This window comes from Bombus flavifrons, chromosome 2 (genome assembly GCF_040668555.2).
Source record: "Bombus flavifrons isolate JBK064 chromosome 2, iyBomFlav1_principal, whole genome shotgun sequence".
NCBI lineage: Eukaryota > Metazoa > Arthropoda > Insecta > Hymenoptera > Apidae > Bombus > Bombus flavifrons.
In genome coordinates, this window is record NC_138443.1 from 17,328,900 (window position 1) to 17,351,228 (window position 22,329).

Consider the following 22,329-nt stretch of genomic DNA (forward strand, 5'->3'; position numbering starts at 1 on the left):
TGGGATTATATATTCTGTTTTAAAGATTATGCTTAACCCATCTTTTCTCTCAAACTTCAGTGAACTGCCATTGACGTTATTCTATTACCGTGGTCTCTTCTAAAAGAAAAACATATCTTTAAATAGCGAAACCTACAGACGTCTTAAAACATAACGTCCGCGTTCGATAAAAAAAGAGAACGAGTGGAACTCGATCTTCTCGTTTCAAGCCTCACCACCTAACGTATCCCCAGAATTCAAACCCTTCGTCATCGCAATGTTCTTCTTCTTCACCCTTAGGATAGGGGACATGAGCGGTCTGATCTCGAAGGCGAAAGAGGGTCTGGCGAAGTCCAAGTCAAAAGCGGACGTGCTGAAGTCTCCTACCGGCGACAGCCTGCCGAAACTGCAAGAAGCGAAGAAATCGGAGAACGAGCTGCATTGGGAGGAGTTGGTTAAGAAACTGAAGCGGCCACTCGAACTCTGCGATCTCGACTTCACCGATCTGAATTCCGACGACGAAGTTGACGTTCTTGGACCTGTGAACGTGACCAACGGCGTACCACCGCCACCACCGCCCATGGTTCCGACTCCTGGTGGCGCACGGGCACCACCGCCACCACCTCTAGGGGCGAGGCTACCGCCACCCGTACCGCAAGCGCCTCCACCGCTGTTCGGCGTGAATCTCAAGTCGCCTAGGTCACCGACCGCGGTCGACTCCAGCAACGCTCCAAAGAGTCCACTGCCGACCTTCACTAAGAAGAGTAAAAAGACAGTGAAGCTGTTCTGGAAGGAGGTCAGAGATGACCCCATCATACTGTCGAGGCTCGACAAAAACAAAATGATATGGGACGAGCTGTCGCCAGTACCTGTTGACACGCAGAAGCTCGAACACCTGTTCGAGAGCCGCGCTAAGGATCTCATCACGAAGGTGAGCAGCTCTCGTTCTTTGAGCTTCGTCGTTGCTCTTTTCTGAGAGAGTTTGTTTCCTGCGGGTACGGCTATCTATAAGGGATTTTCCCTCTGGGGAGATCTTATATTTCTTCCTCGCGTCGGTCTTTCATATGTATGTAGAGTGATTCACGACAGTATTTGGACACTTGTCATAAAGAACTTTTAGGGATATAATGCGTGGTTTATACAAAACTTCTTGGAACCTTAGTAGCTGAACGTGTTTTGTATAACTCGCGTAACATGTTCATGAAAAGTTTCCAGAAGTGTTCAAATACTTTCAATACTGTGCTTCGAATATTAGAACGGCTTGCGGACGTCTCGTGGGCTCTGCAATTCTAGAAGTACGTATATGAAGATGCTACTTTCGTAATAAAAGAGGAAAATAAATATCGAAGTGTAAGTAAGGGCACGACCGAACTGTCACGAATTAAAAAATAAATTTAGAATAGAAAATAAATTTAGCGCTAGATGTAAGATCTTTTCGTGGCAACAATTTGTCTATGATTTAACATGGAAATGGTCAGTGTATCTTACCTGTGTATATTCTTGTTTGTTGTATGTACAGAACAATTTTGTTGGTGAATACTAAACAAAACAAAGGATTAACACAGTGTAACTATAATAACATTAGAAGGATTTTATCGAAACACGCGTTACTCTTAAATCAATTGAGCCTCTCGTTCGCTTTGAAATCTGTCAGGCCAAACATACTATATGCACAAAAAAAAGACAATACTAGTTCACAGCAAGCGGTTTCCACCAATACAAAGCGACTGGGAAAAAAGAGAGCCTTTTCAACCTTTCAACTGAGCACTATCGAAACTGATGTGCCGAATCCCCCTTCTGCCAACAGAAAGTAATTGAATTTCCATCGAGCTTCATAACTTCGCCATTTTCAACAATACCTTCTATACGGTTTATTTTCGTTATTTCTGTCGACGAAAAGCTGCGGCATCGTCCTTCTAGTTCGCGGTTCCACAAAATTTCACCGCGCCACGCCATCAGACAGGAAATTTAATTACCGCGCGGGTATTCGATGGAAAAAGCGACACCTTTCCGACGTCCCATGAATCTTCTTGCTTTTTCGTTTCGTTCCCGCCGTTGTCCCGACGAAAGGAAGCGAACGTTGCCCGACGTCGACGATGTTAATCATTCCCCGACGCCTGATTCTTGAGGCACACGTGGTGAACGGTGAACGTTCAGCATCCGGTTCGCTTGTCTCTACCGCGAGAAGCTTTTCATCGCGCAGAAATTCCACAGGCAGCCTATGCACAATCCAAAATACACAAAGCTACGTGGTTGGTTAACCGGCTGCTTCTGCCACCGTTAAAGGGGATGAATCCTTTGAAGTAGCGAAGTTAGGGAGTTTTTGGGCTACTCGATCCTTGATTTTGATGATTTTCTCTTGCAGATCCGTTGATTTTAGAGCTCGACGAAGATATTGCGTGTATCTGTGCGTTGTTTTCCAAAATATCTTTAACGCGTGTAAAATTGAAACAATTGTTTCTGTCAATTGAAACTGTTTCTCTTATTTTCTACATCATTTTTTCCAATGAAATCAGCTTATTTTTCTTATCTCAGTAATTTTTTAGTATTTATCAATTTTGATAGCTATTCACAGTTACGATATTATATCCGATCTGTATCAATACAAAATATTGGAACATTACACCTAACTTGCATTTTACAGATTTGTATTTTGAAAAATTAATGTCAGAATCACGGATGAAACTAAATTTTGTCGAATCATGACCATAAGTTTAAGCTACAACCAGACGCGATGTTATAAAGTGATGTATTAAAAAACAACTAACTCGAGAACTATCTTTCGCAACTAAATTCTCCGCCACTCGTTTACAAGATTCTCAGCTGCACTTGCTTAAAATACAATCTTTTATTCTCACCCGGGAATTCATTTAATTCGTGGCCGTTGCTTTAATTAGCAAACATTTGCCGAAATTTTCATCCAGCCATTATCCAATCCCGAGAAACTTTCTCTCCGTTCCCCATACGCCAGTAATTATTGTCTCGTTAACCTCTAGTCGAGAATTCTTCTTTTATTTTCTTCCTTTTTTTCAAACAGTTTCTTTCGAGATATTTTTGAATAAAGAGCACCTACTAACCACGGAGCCAACCGTTAAATACAGTGGAGGAACGTTTCGGTCGGAATAGAACGCTGCGAATTGCATTAAATACACAGTTCTTCCTCGTTTTTTCTCGACCTCTTTCGTACGTGTCTCGGCGATAACGGAAGGAATTAAAGGCTTGGTGAACTCCGTTCGGCTTCTCTTTTTTCGCCTTCCTTTAGGCGTTAAAATCACAGGGCACCGTTCAAACCGTGGCGTTTAGACGTTTGAACGCGTTCACGGACCACGTGCTTTAAAGAGAATTTTAAAGGATCAAGAATAGTTAGTTATTGCGTGGAGAAACGTACGATGTATTTGATTCAACGGTGCTACTTAAATGTAATTAGAAAATCTCGTCGTTAGTGGATGAATCGAGTATCTTTATAGTATTCAATTTATACAATACATATAATTAACATGTTTAACTATTTCAACTATCTTTCGTTGTTACTTCAGTAAAAGAGACGTGTGATCGAGGAAAATCATCTTCTTGTTATGCTTTAAACCCGTTGTTTGTTATAATATGCTTGTATGTTCTAAGATAGAGATTTTAAATACTTGGATACACGTGTCATTTTTAAAAGAAGGTAAACAAAAATTTCATTTACGAAAATGAATCACATTTCTATAGTAGCATTTAATAACGCCAGTTCTTTGAAGTTTCTCTCTTTATTCGTTGACAATAAACTCATAAGTTTTGCTATAAGAAGAAAGCAAGCATTCCACTGCACTTGTTAAACGTTACAATTTAGCACAAACGAAACTGTTGCAACAGAATATAACAATCCACCTTTTGCACAAAAATATTTACGCGTGTCTCCACGTTCCATTCAGTAAAAGTATATCGTTTAGCTTTTTTCTTCATATATTTTGTATATCCATACGTGACATCTCACGATATAAATATCTGTCTCTTATTTATGCTCGTAGAATATAGCAACAGAATTTAATCGGAGAAAACTAGGACAATGTCTATAATATTGCATTCTATTTTCATTTCATTCATCATAACATAATGTATTAGGCACATCTTTGCATCTTTAGCACCATGTCGATCCTACCGAAGATAGTTACACTCTCTACCAGCATTTAACTATCTAGTGGACAGATAACGCGACAGGGGTCCCGCTTCGGCTTTTCCTGATGCCTTTGACACGGATTACGCGTTTAATCCGGCACCGTTTGCAACAGAGTTACTCTCCGCCGGTCCTTTAAACCGCTTTACCCTAAACGGCTTTATTTTCGATCGCGTACGGAGCAACAGAACAGAACCGAGACTGGCTGTCTGTCGCGGTGTCGCGGAATCCTCGTATCTGTCGATCCCTACGGGAGCTTTCGTGTTTTACCAAGCAAAAGGCAGATAAAAAGAGAAGGTTTTTCGAAACTTTAAGAAAATAAAAATCCCGTTGCACGTTTGTATTTCCTTCTCGCCCTTCCTCGCCTTTCATTCGCCGTTTTCACGTGTGTTTTTCGTTCGATTTGCCGATTTGATAGACAGAGCTTGTTGCTGCAAGTTGTATTCTGATACGACGACAGTTCTCGATCTTTGTTCCTTTTTCTTCTTTATTAAAATCGATCGTTTGACGAATCGTTAGGAAGAGACGATCTTGCGGTATATTTTACATTTTATATTATTAATGAAATTTTTCCTCGTGGAAATTCTTCTCGACGATCACTGAAAGATTCCACGTGAACGACACGGCCGTCGCTAATTGCTGACGTAATTACATGCCGGGTTTATCAGCTTTGCCCGGCCGCGTTCCACGTTTTGAATCGCGTCGCGAGCCAATGGACACGCACCGCGCCGACATAATGTGATCCGCCGCTTCTTCAGACGCCTCCGTTTCCTTCTATCCTTTTCTTTCGTCGTGCTTTCTCCGAGCCTTTTCCTTTTTGCCAGCCCGACTCTTTTGAACCTTTACATCTACCTCGCGGAATCCGGCAATAATTAGTGCCGGATAAAGCGTCCGTTGAGACTTCCGTAAAGACGAACGAGACAGAATGAAGGACAGCTTTGAAAAAAGAGATGTGAATCGGGAAAAATTATAGGATGTTGGAAGTTTAAGAAAATAGACGTTGGATAGATTAGGCGGGAAGATTTTGGATATGCTTTAGTGGATTAACTGTTTCTTCTCTGTTTTAATTTTAAGGAAATAATTTAATGAAGCTCGATGGACATAAACGTTTTCGCCGGTAAGAAAGTGTTAGTGAACACGTTGGCTGCCAAGCGAATTTTACATGTCTGGCATTGGTTATTACCCGTAAACCTCATGAAGTTACTGACAAGTTCGCGTAATGCCAATCGCTCTTGACCTTTTCATGGTGTTCAACATGTTAAGTAATGGTAATTTTCTTGGAAATAACCATTTATTCTGAAGCGGTTATTTCTTTGATAATTGAAGTTTCTGGTAAATGGTTTTCCGTTGTTGATGAAGGCTGGAATTTGCAGAAACACAAGTTGCACTTTTATGAATTATGAACGTCTATATGAATTATTTCAGGCAGTTATTCATAAAGATAAAATTCTTTCACCACGAATGGAACAATGGAACAAGTATGAAACGAAATTACGTTACTTACGAACTCGTGGTAAGAATGCATTACTAACTGAAATTCTTATCAATATTCCTTATAAAATCTACGAAGTTAGAAGACACTATAAAGATTATTCTAGTTGACAGAGATCAATTACCTGGGAAATTGATATTCGCTTTAAATATCGATAAAGAGAGTTCCATTTTTTAATTTCCACGGTTAAATTGTAAGCACCGAGGTCATATATCCCAATGATTTGCTGTAAAAAGAGAGAGAAAATGCTCATAAAAAATAATAACTGCGTTCACGCTGCGTTCTATCTTCATGTTACATCATGTTAAACGCGCGCTTGCCACGAGCGATTTCACGAGACGATCATGCACACGAATGATTACGATCTTGGTACAATATAATATTACAGGCTCCATTAGTCTAATGAGAAGTAACTTTAACAATAACACGTCGTAAATTAATACCGTTCGCAACAGTAACGAAATCTCGTGATAACGATCGCGCGTAATAATAATAATAATAATAATAATAATAATAATAATAATACGGTGAATAGTGGTTGGGTGGTGGTGATGGTGGTTTAATGCAATACGACTAATCTTTTCTTGTATTATTTGCAATATTCTTGGTGCTCGCACGAAAAATGAACGAAATGGCATGCTGGAATTTTACAGGAGGTGAGTCCTAATTTCTTAACTTCACTTAACGCCGGTTTTTGCTAACTCCAAACTTCGTTTCTACGCGCTTTTTCATTTTTCTCCGCGTCTCCTACCATTTTCTTCGTTTTCTCCACTTTTTTATTTCCTTTTTAATTTACGCTTGGTACTAATGAACGCGGTAATGTAAATTCATTTACACATTACTCCGATCGAATGAAATGAAATTATCCGTTGTGTGTATGCTGGTACTTCAATTCTGTGCAGATTGTTAATTGCTAATTGGCTTTCCTTCAAGGGGTATTTCAAGTGATTAATCTCGGCGCGGTAGCTATTGGATCGCCTCGTCTCTGCTAATTATAACGCTCTTTTTCGATATCTCTTCGCCCTGTATTTCACCTCTGTTTATCCTTCCGCGTAATTTACAGCGGTAACGTAACAGTAACCGGTGGTGTTTGCTTTGAACTCGTTCTACTAATTCCGTTTCCGCTGACGGTGTACGATATTTTTATATTTTACCGATTGATCAGCATCAACAGCAAATACGTTTTCAGCGCATTTTCATCCATCTGCGCGCTTCTCTTTCCCTTTCCTTAGCGAGCAAATATTTGACCTGCACTGGTTTGTTAATATATAAAATTTCAGCTGGAAATCGTGTCTCTCCTTTATTCGTTCCAAAACCATTATGTGCACGGTGTTTAATTCAATTTTATGATTTTTGAGTGTTCAGACATGACCATCGAACGTCATTTAAGTTGTAGCAATGCGAGCATTATTCTTTACCAGTGACTAATTTGTTCATTTTTGTCGTCGAATAGAAACAGCAAGAGATGAACAAAAACAAGGAGATCATCGTGTTGGACCATAAACGATCAAACGCCATCAATATCGGGATGACTAAATTGCCTCCACCAAGATCTATTAAAACCGCGATCTTGAAAATGGACGCAACAATTATGAACAGAGAGGGTATCGAGGTAAGGTCGCATGATTTATTTTTTTTTTTTTGTTTCTTCTCATTCCTTTTATTTAATGAACGTTTGCGGTATTTAGAATAGTTTCAGTATCTCGTTCTTTTGGATATTACGTTCGAATAATATGATAAACAATGAAGAACATACAAAATACCGATCCCTGTTAGTGTGACATTGAGCCAAATTGATTATTAGCAGATTTCTTTTTATCACAAGATTTTTCAAGTTACACGAATTAATATTTCATAATTTTGAATAAAAATAAGTAAAAGGAATTTTATCCTAGGCTTAATAGTATTCTGTTCTATCAAGCACGGATCGAAATATTAGAGATTATTGTCAGAGATTGGTTTCAGAATGTTTGCAATTATGAGAAGATAGTAAATAAAATACGCTTGGAAACGACCTCTGAAGCATTCTATACGATATCTAGTACAATTAACTCGATATAATTCGATCTGAATCGATTCAAACAGGCATGATCATTACATTCGATTCGCTATCATTTCACGAATCTAGTCTTTAATAAACATTAATAGATATTTATTAATTTATAGATGTGTATATGTTAGAATTTAATATAGTAATTTTTAGTAAATTATCTGCACAGTCTTATTTATAAATAATTTATTTTCTTCGTAAGAATGTTTCCTTCTTGTTGAGTTACGTTCAAATAAGTTACACGAACAAAATAATATAAGCTATTTTCTCTATAAGAATATTATTACTTATACGAAGAACAATTTATTTAAAAATATTATATGGTATTGTGTCCAAATCGAAAGTATTTTAACATTTCTCCATTGATTTCTTAATTTTTTCCTCGAAATGAAATGTACTTCAGAATCCCGATTTCGTTAAAAATCTCCCTTAAAATTATGACTGTAAAAGTCAAAATTCTTAGTTCACTGTCGACCCTGTGGTTCAGTTGAAACACACGTACGTTCTTTTTTCGATGGTTTTTCTAATTTCTCTAATTTCCTGTTCATTTCTCTTCTTCGTTCGTTTCCTATCCTTTGTCCTCGGATCCATTCGTGACAGAAACTCTTAACGATGCTGCCAACCGAGGAGGAGAGGTCCAGGATACAAGAGGCGCAGGCCGCCAATCCTGACCTACCTTTGGGATCGGCCGAGCAGTTTCTTCTAACTTTGGCCTCTATCTCGGAGTTGCCTGCCAGGCTGAAACTTTGGGCGTTCAAGTTGGACTTTGAGAATTCGGAGAAGGTGAGTCTTTCGAGTTTAACGACTGCTTATCGATGACCAAGTGGTTCGTTGGCTCGCTCAGCTGCAAATCGTAATTCCTTCAATGATCAGGAATTTTCACATAAATTGGACATTTTGGATTTAAATTAATCCTATAAATAATACCATATTGAACAAATATTTAGAAAAAATGACAGACTATTAGAAATATTCGAAATTAAGGATATACAATAATGTCTAGAAATGAAAAATATTGAAATTTAAACGTATAAATTTTATTAACATATACCGGTTGAAGTCTTTGAAGATGATTGAATGGTATTCATTCATATAGGCCATCGAACGTCAATTTTGAAGAAAAAATAGGCTGTCGAAAATTGAGGTGGAATTTAAAAATGTTGAACTTTAAGTACGTATAATTCCTTTTCCATATACAAAAATAAACCATAAGTAGTACCTTAATTTCTTCAACGCCTCCGATATCATTTCGTCTTCTTTAAAAGCCCGCGAGAAAGATCTTCAATCTTATATGATAATTCATTTAACGAGTTCATCTATTTTAAAACGATCATGCACTTAGAACGACGGAACCTACTAACGTCTATAAAAGATCCAACGAGCTCGTTAGCTTATTGAAAACACTCGATTTTAATGACAGGAATAATAAGAGATGCATAAGCAATGATTAACAAGGAGACAGGCTACTCGAAATACGGATCGGTTGATTATTGGTCTGCGGCTTGTCGAATCTAGTCGTCAGACGTACCATAAATACGTTTCACCGTGAGAAACTGCATGACATTTCGAATGCAGATTCTATTAAGCATCGTCGAATACGAATGCGCGTAATGGCGTTCGAATTGGCCCGTTATTTCTCACGAATCTCGTCTCGAATTCCGCGGAGATAGTCGCGAGACCGCGACGAGGAAAAACGCCAGGTATGCGGGGAAGGAAGTCGCGGGGAACGTTCCTCGCATAATCACGTGATTTCTTCGCTGGGAACACGGCGAATTCCGATACACGATCGTGTGCCGCATCGAACGTGTGCGCCGCTTCCTTGAAAAGCAGCAGACTGACACCAGCCTGCGAAACGCCTTGACCGTGACAGAGCAAGAATTCTTTTTCTCTGTTAGTTCGTCACGTATTATTTCATATTTTCATTTTTCATATTTTAATCGTATTTTCTTTTTTCTTCGTTCTTTTTCTCGCTATTTTCGCTCTTTGTTTCGTTGAATTTATTTTTGACGACGCAAATACCTACTCCATTTTTTATCAAGTTTTTTGTACTGTTGTCTAATGAAATGTATGAGAAATTGTTCGTTGCTTTCGTTCGTAAAATTTGTTCAATTTTCTTTTATCTCTTGCGCGACTTTTTTTTACGCAGGTATTTTTAAATTTGACTCGATTTTTAGAAATCTAATTTCCGCTGAAACAGACAACCACAATCGTGTTTGTCTGTATTACGTGTTATTAATAAAGGTTATATTATAAAATTATCAAATTATCGAGAAAAATATTTCATAGGAAGAAATATATCTGATGGAATCTTGTAGTTCTTTCAAAATTCACATGATTGTCAAATCATACCTATAACTACGTATATCTGTAACCATCGGTAGAGGATCAAGATCGATGTCATATTTCTATATTAATATTATAAATCCTTTGAGTTTTTAATTTCATAATTCAATGATACTTTTGAATCTTCCTCATAATGATTTCCAACTCCATGTGAATTCTTACGGGTAACCAATTTCTTCCCTTCATAACACGGACTTACTCTATTTTTTGTATTTTCTCACAACCTTGCATCCCAAATACAACACATATCTTTACATATTTAACACGTATTACGCTCACCTTACTTCTATTAATACTCTTCCAAAAAATAAAAAAAAAAAAGAAAAAAAGAAAACGCAAACACTCGTATGTCACATTCGTGAAAAGAAAAAAGGGACCAAAAAATATGCAAGAAGCTTACGATTTGACGAATGCACAAAAATGGAACCGCAGACGAGCACAACGAACCAGCCAGCGTGCCAGAGAACTCGCGGCTCGAAAGAAATAATCGCGAACCACCTTTGTGACTTCAGGAAATTGCGGACCCTTTGATGGATCTGAAGCAGGGAATGGAGACCCTGCGAGTGAATAAAACGTTCCGCGGGATTCTGAGCACGCTCCTTTCGATCGGGATATTCCTCAACGGAAATGAGGTAGGTATTGAATGCCAGCCAAATGATATCCGCTTAATCCGTCAGTCGGAATCAGTCGTTCGCGCCGAATCGATATCCATCAGCGTCGATGATTTTCGTGTGATCGTTGTTCGATGATTTGGAAAAAGGGACGAGTATCGGTTTAAGCACTTTCCTTGAACAGATGCCATGTTCCTCAATATGAGCACCATTGGTCAGTTGTCTAGATGTTGTTCTTTCACACCAGTGTTTACGGATGATGGTCGATGTACTTTGTAACTTCGTGCTGATATTACAAGTTTACATAAGTTTTTCCGATTTTATTATTTATTTACTATTACCCGAAATATGAAAGTTAGCATTCTTGGTTATGTTCATGTACCTCTGTTGTGGACATTTAATTCCTTTAGAATTTCTTATTGTCATCAATAGTAACACTGTTATTCCAGGGACTCGATTCTTATGCAGTTTGATAATTATTATTTCAAGTAATTAATATAAATATCCAGTCAAATCATCCTTAAATATTATTTGCTTCAAGCGATTATAATCACAGATATCAAACACATGAAACAATTTGTACGCACAATTTTATGAAAATGCATCGATCTACCTTCGAAGCACCCAAATATAAAAAGTAATAAATTTCAAAATTGAATGCTACAAACATATCGTTGCGATATCTAAAAAAAAAAAAAAAAAAAAAAAGGAAAAACGAGGTAAAAAATATTATTTGAAGTAGATAAACGACGCTTCTAGCCACACGAGGCCGTTTTCATGTTCCGGATAGCCAGGCATACGATATGAAATGTAAAAATGGAGCATTCGCACGAATATTCGTGACGAATACTTCGCGATTCCATTTCGATCTTGGACGATTTCTTTTCACTCGTCATCGTTTGCTTCCGTTCGAATATATTAAAACCGTGGTTCTTTGAATGGTGCACTAATCATTTCTTATCAGCCGCTCTCGAACGTGTTTTTACACGACACGCTCGATCATCGAAATTGTCGCGTGGCTCAGATATTTGTCTCTCACGTGAATTCGACTCCTTCTCTCACGTTTTACAGTGAATTAACGGGGGAAATTATGAGTGAAATGAAACTCGTTGCTCGAAGTTAGGATCGTCGTGATGCAAATAATATGAATTTAATCGCGATAATATTAGCATACAAATTCATAGAAAGTAGGTCATTTCAAATGCTATGCCGCGGATTAATGTCCATAATAAAAGTTTATTTATTCGCTAATTTTTCAGTCACAGAGCTGGAACATTATACAGTGGAACTTTACTTATCTAACTTGTCATTTATGTAAACGAACTTGTGGTGGTTTTGTTCTTTGTAATAGAATTTATATCTTTCAATTTTATTTGTAAATAATACAAGATTGATAGACGAAATATAAATATAAAAACGTATAATATTGCGACACGATTAAACTGATTTTTGAAAACCAATATGCAACAATAAAAATAGCTGATAATCTTGTTTTCTTCGAATTCCTCAATTTCTAGATTATAAATCAAATTTAAAGTACTTTTTAAACTGATGAGAAATAACAGTATATATAATATGTATATGAACGAAACATTACACCTAATAACAGGAAGCAATGAACTTTTATCGTATTATACGTATATTTTATTCTACACGTACTACAAAACTTCCGGAATTTTTCACACGTTTGTTTATCTACGTTTCATGCAGGAGTATTATAACTGCACCAAAGAGTCTCTTATCCATACGATTGAAAAGGGTATACATTTATAATTAACGAAATAACGTGCTCGTAAATTTTGTTTGATTCTGCCTTAATAATATGTTACAGACGAATAACATCGGAACTTTTAAAAATTTCACAGTCAATCAGCAATTCGCATTGCAAAGAGCTGGAATTCTCATTTGATTTTGTAATAAACAAGTCACAAACGTTCGCATTGATTAGTTACACTTTGATTCTCGAAGCGAAAAATCGTAAATTAATTATCGTGCTAACAAGCATCCAGTCGTCAGGTAACGTGCACTCGTACTTTACCTTCGCAACGAGATCTCTCGAATCGATCCGTCATTCTATTTTACTACGATTTAAATAAATCAGTCTAGCGTAAATTATCGGATAACCGCGAGTTATTCGATAACAACCCCGGGGATTCGACATAAATATTCTACAGATATTATTTGAGTTTCCAGCAGCGTACGAAATTCCATTAATTATTAAAATTAATTGATTACGTTTCGTTCTGTAATCGCAATCGTTTTACGATATTGTTACAATAAAATTGTAGTTACAAAGAGGCAGTGAAATTTGATCGAAGGAAATAATAAAGAAAAGTTCAACGCAAAAATATAAAAAACTAGAATTTCACCTGAAACCCTTTTATCGCTTCACGGACAATCGCAATTTGACACCAAATTAAATCTAACGAGAAGAGGGCTAAAAAGAATCTGGCCAAAGAATCTAAACAAACCAGAATCTCATCCAATTGTATCCACTCGTCGTTTCCATCGAATCAAAAACGAAAAAAAAAACAAAAATTAAAACAAAGCATAAACGAAAAAGTAACGGCAAGTTGAAAGGAAGGAATCGACGTGGCAGAATCGGATATGCCGTCCTCGTCGAGTTAGAAGCGCGTGGTCAACATCGATTCCGGGTTTTCGCAGCAATCACGTTACGCGCGAAAGTGGCCAGAAGCGTCGGGTGGAAAGCCTGTACCAGCGGGAACGTAGAAGTTAGCCAGAACGATATTCCGTACGTTGTGTAACGCTGAAACGTCGCTTCGTTCTTTTTTAGGTGAAGGGCTTTCAGCTGGAATACCTCGCCAAAGTACCTGAAGTAAAGGATACGGTTCACAAGCACTCGCTGCTTCATCACCTTTGCCACATGGTGATGGAGAAGTTTCCGGATTCCACGGATCTCTATTCGGAGGTGAGAGGCAGCTTACTTCCGCGTCGAAGGAACCGGATAAAACTTTGGTCTCGTCGCTTCGTTGCTATGCACGTTCGCTAGAAACCGAATAACCAGCGCTACATTTGCGAAATCGCGAACGGGAACTTCGTGTCCCAGACGAACTTCTTCTTCGACTCCGGAAACTATTACGAATGGTGTTTCGCGAAATTGTAGCGCTCCCCAGGAATTTCGGATTTCCGGTGTAATTGCGGTCGCAAATAATTTATAATTGATGTTTGTTGTTGTTACCGAAGTAAAGTTATTTTAAGCAATTTGAGTATACTGGTATTCGGAAGTGTAGCTTCGGTATTTTTTTTTATTCTGTTAAAACGAACATAACATGGCTGAAAAGTTTAACCAGACTGGTTCAATGCATTAAAGACATTTTTACAGGCTCTCTTGCGCAATGGAAGTAGAATTAATGAAGTTCCATAAATTACAAGTTGCAAATTACGAGCATCGATGAACGTAACGCTTTGCCTTTATGTAGCACTAACGAGTTTAACGATAAAACAAAATTAATTGTAGAAGCAAATTTCATAAATTCGAAGCTATTTAATTATCTTATTTGTTGCGCAATTATACAATTACAAAAGAAAAGTCTTTTACATAGAAATCATATTTTGTCAATTTTCTAATATCATTAGTCACATTATCGTGCAAGTGAATCCAGATATAATTATTCGCAAGTTCTCGATTACCAAAGGAAGATAAAAGTCTTCCTGCGTTTTCTCTAAAACATTTTCTTCTATATAGCGCATTTCCTAAGAGAAATTGTATTTGTATCACTTTTCCACCGAGTCGTTCGTATATTTATTTCATGCAGAATAATTCATACACGTGTCGTTTGAAAATCGAAACCAAGGAAAGTCTATGTATCTTGTTCAGATCGGCGCTGTGACAAGAGCATCGAAAATCGACTTCGACGAGCTCGCGGCAAACATCGGGAAACTAGAGAGCGAGTGCAAAGCATCCTGGGACCACCTGAAGCTCATCGCCAAGCATGATGGTTCCACGATGATGAAAGTCAAGTAAGTACCAAAGTCGAAATTGTACGTCGTCAGACGAGATCGATTCGATCTAGGGAGATCGTATTTCCTCGCTGGCCTTTGGAAGGGAACTTCGTTCCACGAAGTTTTGAAGTTTCCCAAGATTCGTACAATGTTCGATAAATTCGCGGCAGACTTTTTTTCTCGTGGCAAAACTGGCACAGTTCCAAATGGCACCGCCATTAATTACCTAAAGCGTATTTCTTCCTTCCATACTCCTGCTTCCTGCTGGTCCCCTTTAACCTTCCTCCTCCTTCTATTTTTTTCCCTTTTTTTATTTTATTTCATCTTATCCCGTTTCTACTTCGTGGTGGATTTTCGGAGCCTTTATCTGTTCATCCCCCTCCATCGAGCTTGTCCTTATCTAAGTCGGTTATATTCGGTAAGCTCTTCCTCGCTCTTTTTATCATTTTCTTTTATCCTTAGTTAAGGTTATTAACTTATGCGTTGCTGGCGAGGCAAGATATTGATAGAAATGGAATAAAGTTCGTACAGATCGATATAACGTTATACGATATGATAAGAATTTATTTGAAAAATTTATTTTAAAAAACGTAATATCTACTGGAAGATAAGATCAACCGATTGCTAATTCAATTAATTGCTACAGCTTTTTAACACAAATCAATCCACCGTATCGTTAAGTTTATATTGATAACAAAATTCTGTAGTAAGTACTTTCCTCAGCTACTGTGTATCGCAGTGATATTTTGTTCAAAGGTGAAGCGTCTGGTTAATGTTGGTTGGCGTGGCCGCTGCGTTAATTAAGTGTAACGGGACGGCCTAAATGTCGGGCCGGGTTAATTCGTTTTTGCCTGAAACTCGTTTAAGCGATCGTCTACGCTGATCTCCAGTCTTCTCGAACGTACTGGAGTAATGGAAATGTTTCATGTAAAAAATGACCGTTGGTGATTGCCTTTTTGCGAACCTTGATATTCAGTGCTGTCAGAACACGATAATTCGTCGGAACGATGGGACGGGAAAATCCACGAATCCAGCGTATCAAAATTATCGACGTCGCGTTTTCGTAGATTTGGATCAACATGATTTAGAAACATGAGTTCTGCTATTCGAATGCTTCTACTGCTATCGAGGAAATAATAGATACATGTACATGTAGTTAAAATTCATTTTTCGTTTCAAATGCATCTTCACGATACAAGATATTGATTAGAATTCTTCTATCCTGCACCTATTTCATCGAAGCATAGAAACTATCGATATGGCAAACATAGCAATAACAGTAGTCTCATGAATCAATATAAAAAAACTTATTTCATTGTATACGATGCAGCAAGTTACACATGGCATTAATCTCCGATTTCTGAATGCTGTTTGTCGAAGCAGAATGTCAGACTTCCTGGCGGACTGTGCGGAGAGGATAATCGTGCTGGGCATCGTGCACAGGCGGATCATAAATCGATTCCACAAATTCATCTTATGGCTGGGAATCCCGCTGCACAGGGTGCAAGACACGAAGCCGAATGAGTTTTGCCGGATCGTGTCCGAGTTCGCGCTCGAGTACAGAACCACCCGGGAGCGGGTGATACAGCAACTGGAGAAAAAAGCCAATCACCGTGAAAGAAATAAGACCAGGGGAAAGATGATCACAGAGGTGAGTTACAAGCGGTGCCTCGGCTCCCGGTGCTCGTATTTTTCTTGGACCGGCGGCAGAGGCGGCGACGGTGGCCGCTGAAAATCTTTCAGAAGGGCCGGCCCCACTTTCCTCTCTCATCAAATACAGTTATCGGAGCGTGAACGGCATTATGGTGCGCTCCGGCGAGGGGAATAAATTGCTTTTTTGCCGCGGGGAGAATCAATTTCTTTTCTTGCCTACCGTTGCATTAATATCCCGCTTGTCTCCGTTTTCATTTCTGTCGCGATATCGTCGAACGTACGCGGATCTCTTACCCAACTGACGCCCCTCCCCTTCTTTCCATACCTCGTTTTTCAACCATTCAGCCTGTTCACGTAAATTCGACATCCACTCTGATCGTTACAGGTTGGTAAATTCAGGACGAAAGAGGATCGCGCGGACGCGGAGCTCAGGCAACTGCTCGGAAGCGATATCTCCGACGTCGAGAGTATTCACGGTACCCTACCATGGAGGAGACAGAGGAAAGACGGTGAGTTTCCTTTCTACTGTTGCTTGCCTTTCTTCTCCTCCTCTTTCTTCTTCTTCGAGCTCGCTTGTTCTTTCTTTTCTTTTTTTTTTTTTTTTACCGCCTAACCCATATCTTTCTTTTTCTTTTATTTGGTAGATGTATGCTATTTTATTTGCTTATTAGGAATTCTTTCGATTTTTGTAATCTGTGATCATGCTGAATGTCGAAAGAATAATCGGAGTTTTTTTCTCATAAGTCACTTGCATTTTATGAATTATCGAACGAACCCTCCACGCGAAAGTTTAGTTTCGCGAAGTTAGTTACAGAAGTTCCATTTTCGAAAAGGTAATTTTTCCAAACGGTAGATACCTACGTACACTCCGTTTCATAACTCAGTGGATATTTATTAATTTTAGGAGCAATGTTTATTTAGATAAATGTTATACAAGATGTTACTTACATTACCAGTTAGTAACCAACTTAGTAATTCGTTTAACTTAATAGCCTAAGTTGCAGGACCTTTGTGGCCTCGAACCGAATACCGAAGGCATTATGTCGTCGTCTATCTTAAACATATGACGTCCTGGAAAACCATTCACACATCCTCTTCTGGTTAAATCGCGGATCATCCACGTTTGTGAGTAGGGCTCGTATTCGTAGCTTCCTGTGCCATTTCCGGCGTTGAAACCCACCTATACGTAGGTTACAATGGTTAATTAATTTCAATCGATTAATTATAAAATAGAAATTTTTCGAGCTACGACAATAAATCTATCTTTAGCTAATAAGCAATTATGTTCTTGAATAAATAACGAAATTTTTATACCAAAGAATAACAGAAGATTCGTCTAATGTATCAATATGTATTTAGTGCACTCCTAAAAAGCGAGACGTGTATAAAAATTGATACGAATGAACTTACAAATGCCGAGATTCCACCTTCTCCATTCACAGTATCACCACCAGCTTCCGTGTGGCTGGTCCATTGAATATTCAGATAATTAAATATCACGTAAGTGTTCACTTCGTCTGTGGCCAAGACCATTTGGAACGTATTCGTTTTGTAGAGGGAATTATCGATACCACCGACGAACGACACATTTTTCCATGTTACTACGACTGCGTGTTTAGGCTCGAAGGCTTCGGCTCCAATCATTCCTTCGCGAATATCCCATTTGAGACGTTCGCGCATTTCCACGCCAAATTGATCTGTTCTGTTTTGCAAATCTTCCTCCACTCTAAAATTCATTTTCGTAATCGATTCCTACGTTATTCAGTGTTTTATTTAATAATTTTTGTAATTTTTAACCTACCTAAAGTATACGCCAGGTCTCCTCTGGTCTATGTCTGTTGGTCGAATTTTTCCTATGCGACATTTACTGAAATATATTCCTATAAAACTAGGATCGTTCTCCTTTGGCCAATCTCTGACCGGAAACACCAGAGGATAAGTATAATGCATCGGAGGATCGGTAAATTCTAAGTAACCATTTACTGATACCTGTAACGTGTGATGTTTTTTGTAGACGAACACTTGGGGATTTATTAATATTGGCAGGTTAGGTTAGCTATTAATTACTGATGCTTTGATAAGCAGATGACAAAGAGCAACGTACTCTGGTGTAATTGAATCTGAGCCCGAAGAATGGTAATTGAAAATTGAAATTCTTGTGTACTTGTGGCATCGAAGCTTGGATTTCCCTTTGATAATCGCCATCGTCATCGTTACCACCCCTGTTGACGTACCAATACATGAATTTTGATCGAATTTCTTTCAGTCTAGTCTCCGTTAAAACATAATTTTGAACTGAACCATCCGGATGAGGCGCGTATCTGTCTGCTTCCGATAAATCTGTAAGGATACACGAGTTCTGATATTTTGGTATCGATGTTTGATGTCACGTGCGATAATCTCGAACATTTGCGATCGTTTAATAATTTAATTAATAATTTTGTACGAAAATGAAGATACTAGCTTTTGTAAATTTTCTGTTAATATCGCTATTATGTCTTTAGAAACAAAAGTCGTAGAAACAAAAACGAGGTGTATCTGTGTGGATCATAACGCGATCATTTAGATTAAGCCAATTGTAATAGTAGAAAAAAGGGAATAATTTTAGTTCAGATATCAGAAATATATGTGGAAGGAAGATTGAGAAAGCGTCTTACGAAACTGACAACGATACGATCCAATGATTTATCTGATAAAACAGATAATATTTGATTCGTTAATTGAATTAAATAGCAAAATTACATATAGTACATCTATCAATCAGGTATTATACCTCTAAGAGAAGAATGTGCCTGGGTTACGTGCAACTTTTCTTCACGGTAAAATTCTCTTAAAATTTTAAACACATCCTGTTTTGATTTATTTTTTCATATTTTTTACACAAATAAAAAAAAACAAATAGTGGTCACGCCCATTGGTATCGAGACACCTACCGTATCTCGCATACTTTCCAATTCTTCTTCCAGCTATTTTTTCGGAGAAGCCATCGGAAAGTGTGATTTCATTCTCAGGTTTATTTTTTTGGTCAGAATTGTTAACGGCATTGAACGAAACTTCTTCTACCCCTTTTTTCGTTTCGTCCTTGTCATCGTGATTACCTTCATCTTCGTTCACATCCACTTGTCCGGATAAACTTTGCTTTCTTATCGGAGATACCTGTCCGGTATACTTATTACTTTCGGCGTTCGATTTCTTATTATTCATAGATTGGGTCTCATCCAGACGGAACGCATTCTCGAACGATTCATTCTCACTTTGCGCTGATATCTGACTGCTCAGTAAGAGGAAGAGACAGCAGAAAACGATCGACTTTGGAAAAGCAGAAACACCGATACAAAACTCGTTTTGCATTTTAGTAGAAGTAGATTGCACCGATTTGTTTAATTTACTAAAAGAGACTGAACCTGAACTCAGGTAACGACTAGTAATAACGGAACTGATATCAGTAATATTGTGATAAAGCGCGTTTATCTTCTTGCTACAAGTGGATAAGGTAAGGTTGAAACTCGACGATTGAAACGAACGAAGTCGGCAGTTTCTTTATTATTTGCCGACTTGGAATGTCTTTTTTCTTGTTTTGTTTTGCGTAGTGCTGTTATTTAATTCCATAGTCTTAATTAAAATTCACAAAGTTATTATGCACAGTGTTTATTGTAATTTTGGAACGATGTGTTATTTGTGAAATAAATGTGTTTCGCGATACTCACTTTTAAAGTGTGGCAAAAAATCATGCTAGTATTAGTTTCATAACGTAAATGCGTTTTACAATAAAAAAAAATGGGCATAATAGCACGCGTTGGAGATACTATGTGAAAAATAACGTAAAAATAAAGAAGAGAAAATTACTTGCTAATTGGATTCTCTACAAAATGAGATAACAGAATTATAGAATATATTTCTCAAATATCATGTAATTTATTGCGTTGATCTAAAATTGCACAAAGCCTAATTTTCATGAATATTTATTAAAACACTGAATACAAGAAATTATCAGGCTTCAAATTGTATAAGTATGCTTAAACGACACAGTCTTGCATTTTCTTTCCTTAATCTTTTTATTCTTTGCATTCTAATTCTCATCTTCTATATTGTAATAAGGGTTTTACAAAAATCTTAAAAATATATTTGTTTATTTCTTTTCTATTGCTATTGTATCTTGTATACCAGTATTTTCACAAATGCTCGTGAAAGAACTATATTATATATTTTATGTTGCACAGTATTCTAAATATTTTCGATTAATAGCACGTATTACAGAAATAGAAAAAACTGTGAAATACTTAAATTGGAGGATACAGAAATATATTCCTATAGCTTTTATTTTCAAGTTATGATAACATTTTATGAGCCACCTAAGTGATTTGAGTGTAATATTGCGGAGACGGACGCTCGATCATTAAAATGAAACATTAGAGCATTTTATTTGTAATAAAATAATCTGTTCCGATTGATATGTAGTATTTTTCAGTATTACAAAAACCATGCAGATCGTCTGAAGAAAAAGTTCTTTGAAAAGTACATTGAAAGCCCGCACTTAATAATTGATAAAACGATTGATACGCGTATTACTGTTATTGATATGTTATACTATAGCGACAAAATGTAACAAACAAGCACAGAAAAACAAAGAGAAAGATGTTCTACAGGAAAACTCTTGCAATTTCTGTTACTATATCATTCGACAAAGATGGACTGTGTGCTAAATAACGTAGTATCACGCGAAATATTTGCTCGATTCGTTCTTCCATCGGACATCAAAGCGCAATTTGCAACATAAATCCGTTTTCTGTGTGTCGCATCGTTCATCGATCGAAACATTCTAATATCCTGCCACCGACAAGTTTCATATTTCTACATTACGCGACGTCTGGCTCCGCGATACCGTAGAATACAGAACGGGGCAATAGAACGAAATAATACCGTCGCTTGTTGTGCTCGATCGAAGAGCAGAAATCACTGCTACGTTTTCATATTTCTTCTTTTTTTTTCCCTCTCTGTTCTTTCGTCGAGCCCCATGGAACAAGCTACTAATTTCATTTGCATGTACGATAGAGAAATTTATTGCGCTCGTGTGTGACTCGCACTATCATACGAGCTCGTTACGCCTTCGATGGCGAATTAATGGCGTTGAAAAGTGATGGAAGTGGAAAAGAATGTAAAACTAAATGAATGGTACTGCGCTTACGGGTTTTATGGTAGTAATTGCGGATAAATAAAGTACATTTTATCTACGGAGTTAATTTTCTCCCGGTACTTTATAATTTCAGAGTTTCCTGCGATAAACGATTAATCATTTCATTGCTTAATCGATGCGATGCGAAGCAGAAAATATAGGAGGATTTAATTCGTTTGAAATAGAGCAAGGATGTCTGTTTAATTTGTACGACATTGAAGAATATCCACACGTGGAATACATAGTCGTATAATTTAAATAAAAATAAAATATAAATATAATTTACGAGTATATTTCGAAATACTTTGAAATCATAAATTAATTCGCGAATTCCATAAGCGTCTCTTAGTAAACTGTACCCTCAAAAAGCAAAATTCTCCTTCAATTATTTTTACCTAAAAAATGAACTTTTTCTTTCCATCTCGATATTATCCCTTATTTTCTCAACGACGCATTCTAAACAGAGGGGGGAACAAAATTCTCATTTTCAGGACGTTTCGGATTTAGTTGGCCCAGGTGAAAGAATAGCTAGCTAGCCAAAACTCTCGTGGTCCTCCTTAGCGGTCGGAAATATAACGCGTCGCCTTAAAAGGGTGGCTCCGTGGCACAGATAAGAACAAAGTGCGAAAATTTCTCCTCGTTTCTGTAGCGTTGGAACCGGTGGCGGCACACGAGATAAATGCCCTCCTTAAGCAAACGCTCTCGAGGCTAGATTCAAGGATAGCGTCGGCTCGTTTGACGGTGTTACCGGAAAATGAAAAGTAACGGCATCGAGATTTCAGAACGCCGCGCATCAGGCCACTCTGCACCTCGAAAGAAACGGCGGGGATCGCGTTTAGAAGATAATCCCGCGTGAAAGGGGTTTACGTTGTTTCCCTGCCCACCTTCAATATTTTCCTTCGTCTCGCA

At 37.8% G+C, this 22,329-nt stretch overlaps 2 protein-coding genes across 5 annotated transcripts in view; one reads left to right on the forward strand and one right to left on the reverse strand.

The window, feature by feature from the left end:
- Nucleotides 1-22,329, forward strand: part of Fhos (Formin homology 2 domain containing) — a 244,315-nt gene that overhangs the window by 201,653 nt on the left and 20,333 nt on the right. For 2 of the 4 annotated variants that reach the window (XM_069128772.1, XM_069128762.1), the window contains 8 exons: nucleotides 280-911; nucleotides 7,079-7,239; nucleotides 8,278-8,460; nucleotides 10,533-10,652; nucleotides 13,426-13,560; nucleotides 14,470-14,612; nucleotides 15,975-16,245; nucleotides 16,633-16,756. In XM_069128772.1, coding sequence (XP_068984873.1) covers nucleotides 280-911; nucleotides 7,079-7,239; nucleotides 8,278-8,460; nucleotides 10,533-10,652; nucleotides 13,426-13,560; nucleotides 14,470-14,612; nucleotides 15,975-16,245; nucleotides 16,633-16,756 — 1,769 coding nt within the window. The remainder of the gene's footprint in view (nucleotides 1-279; nucleotides 912-7,078; nucleotides 7,240-8,277; nucleotides 8,461-10,532; nucleotides 10,653-13,425; nucleotides 13,561-14,469; nucleotides 14,613-15,974; nucleotides 16,246-16,632; nucleotides 16,757-22,329) is intronic. The other 2 variants (XM_069128791.1, XM_069128782.1) reach the window with 1 other exon arrangement.
- LOC138189657 (protein mesh) lies at nucleotides 17,136-19,598 on the reverse strand. The gene is made up of 5 exons (XM_069131738.1): nucleotides 19,181-19,598; nucleotides 18,352-18,587; nucleotides 18,049-18,236; nucleotides 17,658-17,973; nucleotides 17,136-17,427 (listed from the first exon to the last, which is right to left on the reverse strand). Exons 1-5 carry the CDS (start codon nucleotides 19,596-19,598, stop codon nucleotides 17,233-17,235), a joined length of 1,353 nt encoding a protein of 450 aa, XP_068987839.1. The 3' UTR covers nucleotides 17,136-17,232.

Bases quoted from the DNA above. Each gene is read 5' to 3' on its own strand.
- LOC138189657 (XM_069131738.1), bottom strand. From the start codon at position 19,598: ATGCAAAACGAGTTTTGTATCGGTGTTTCTGCTTTTCCAAAGTCGATC. The intron at 18,237-18,351 runs GTACGTTGCTCT...CACACGTTACAG, and splicing joins TCAGATTCAATTACACCAGA to GTATCAGTAAATGGTTACTT. The intron at 17,428-17,657 runs GTAAGTTCATTC...ACCTACGTATAG, and splicing joins AAGGTGGAATCTCGGCATTT to GTGGGTTTCAACGCCGGAAA.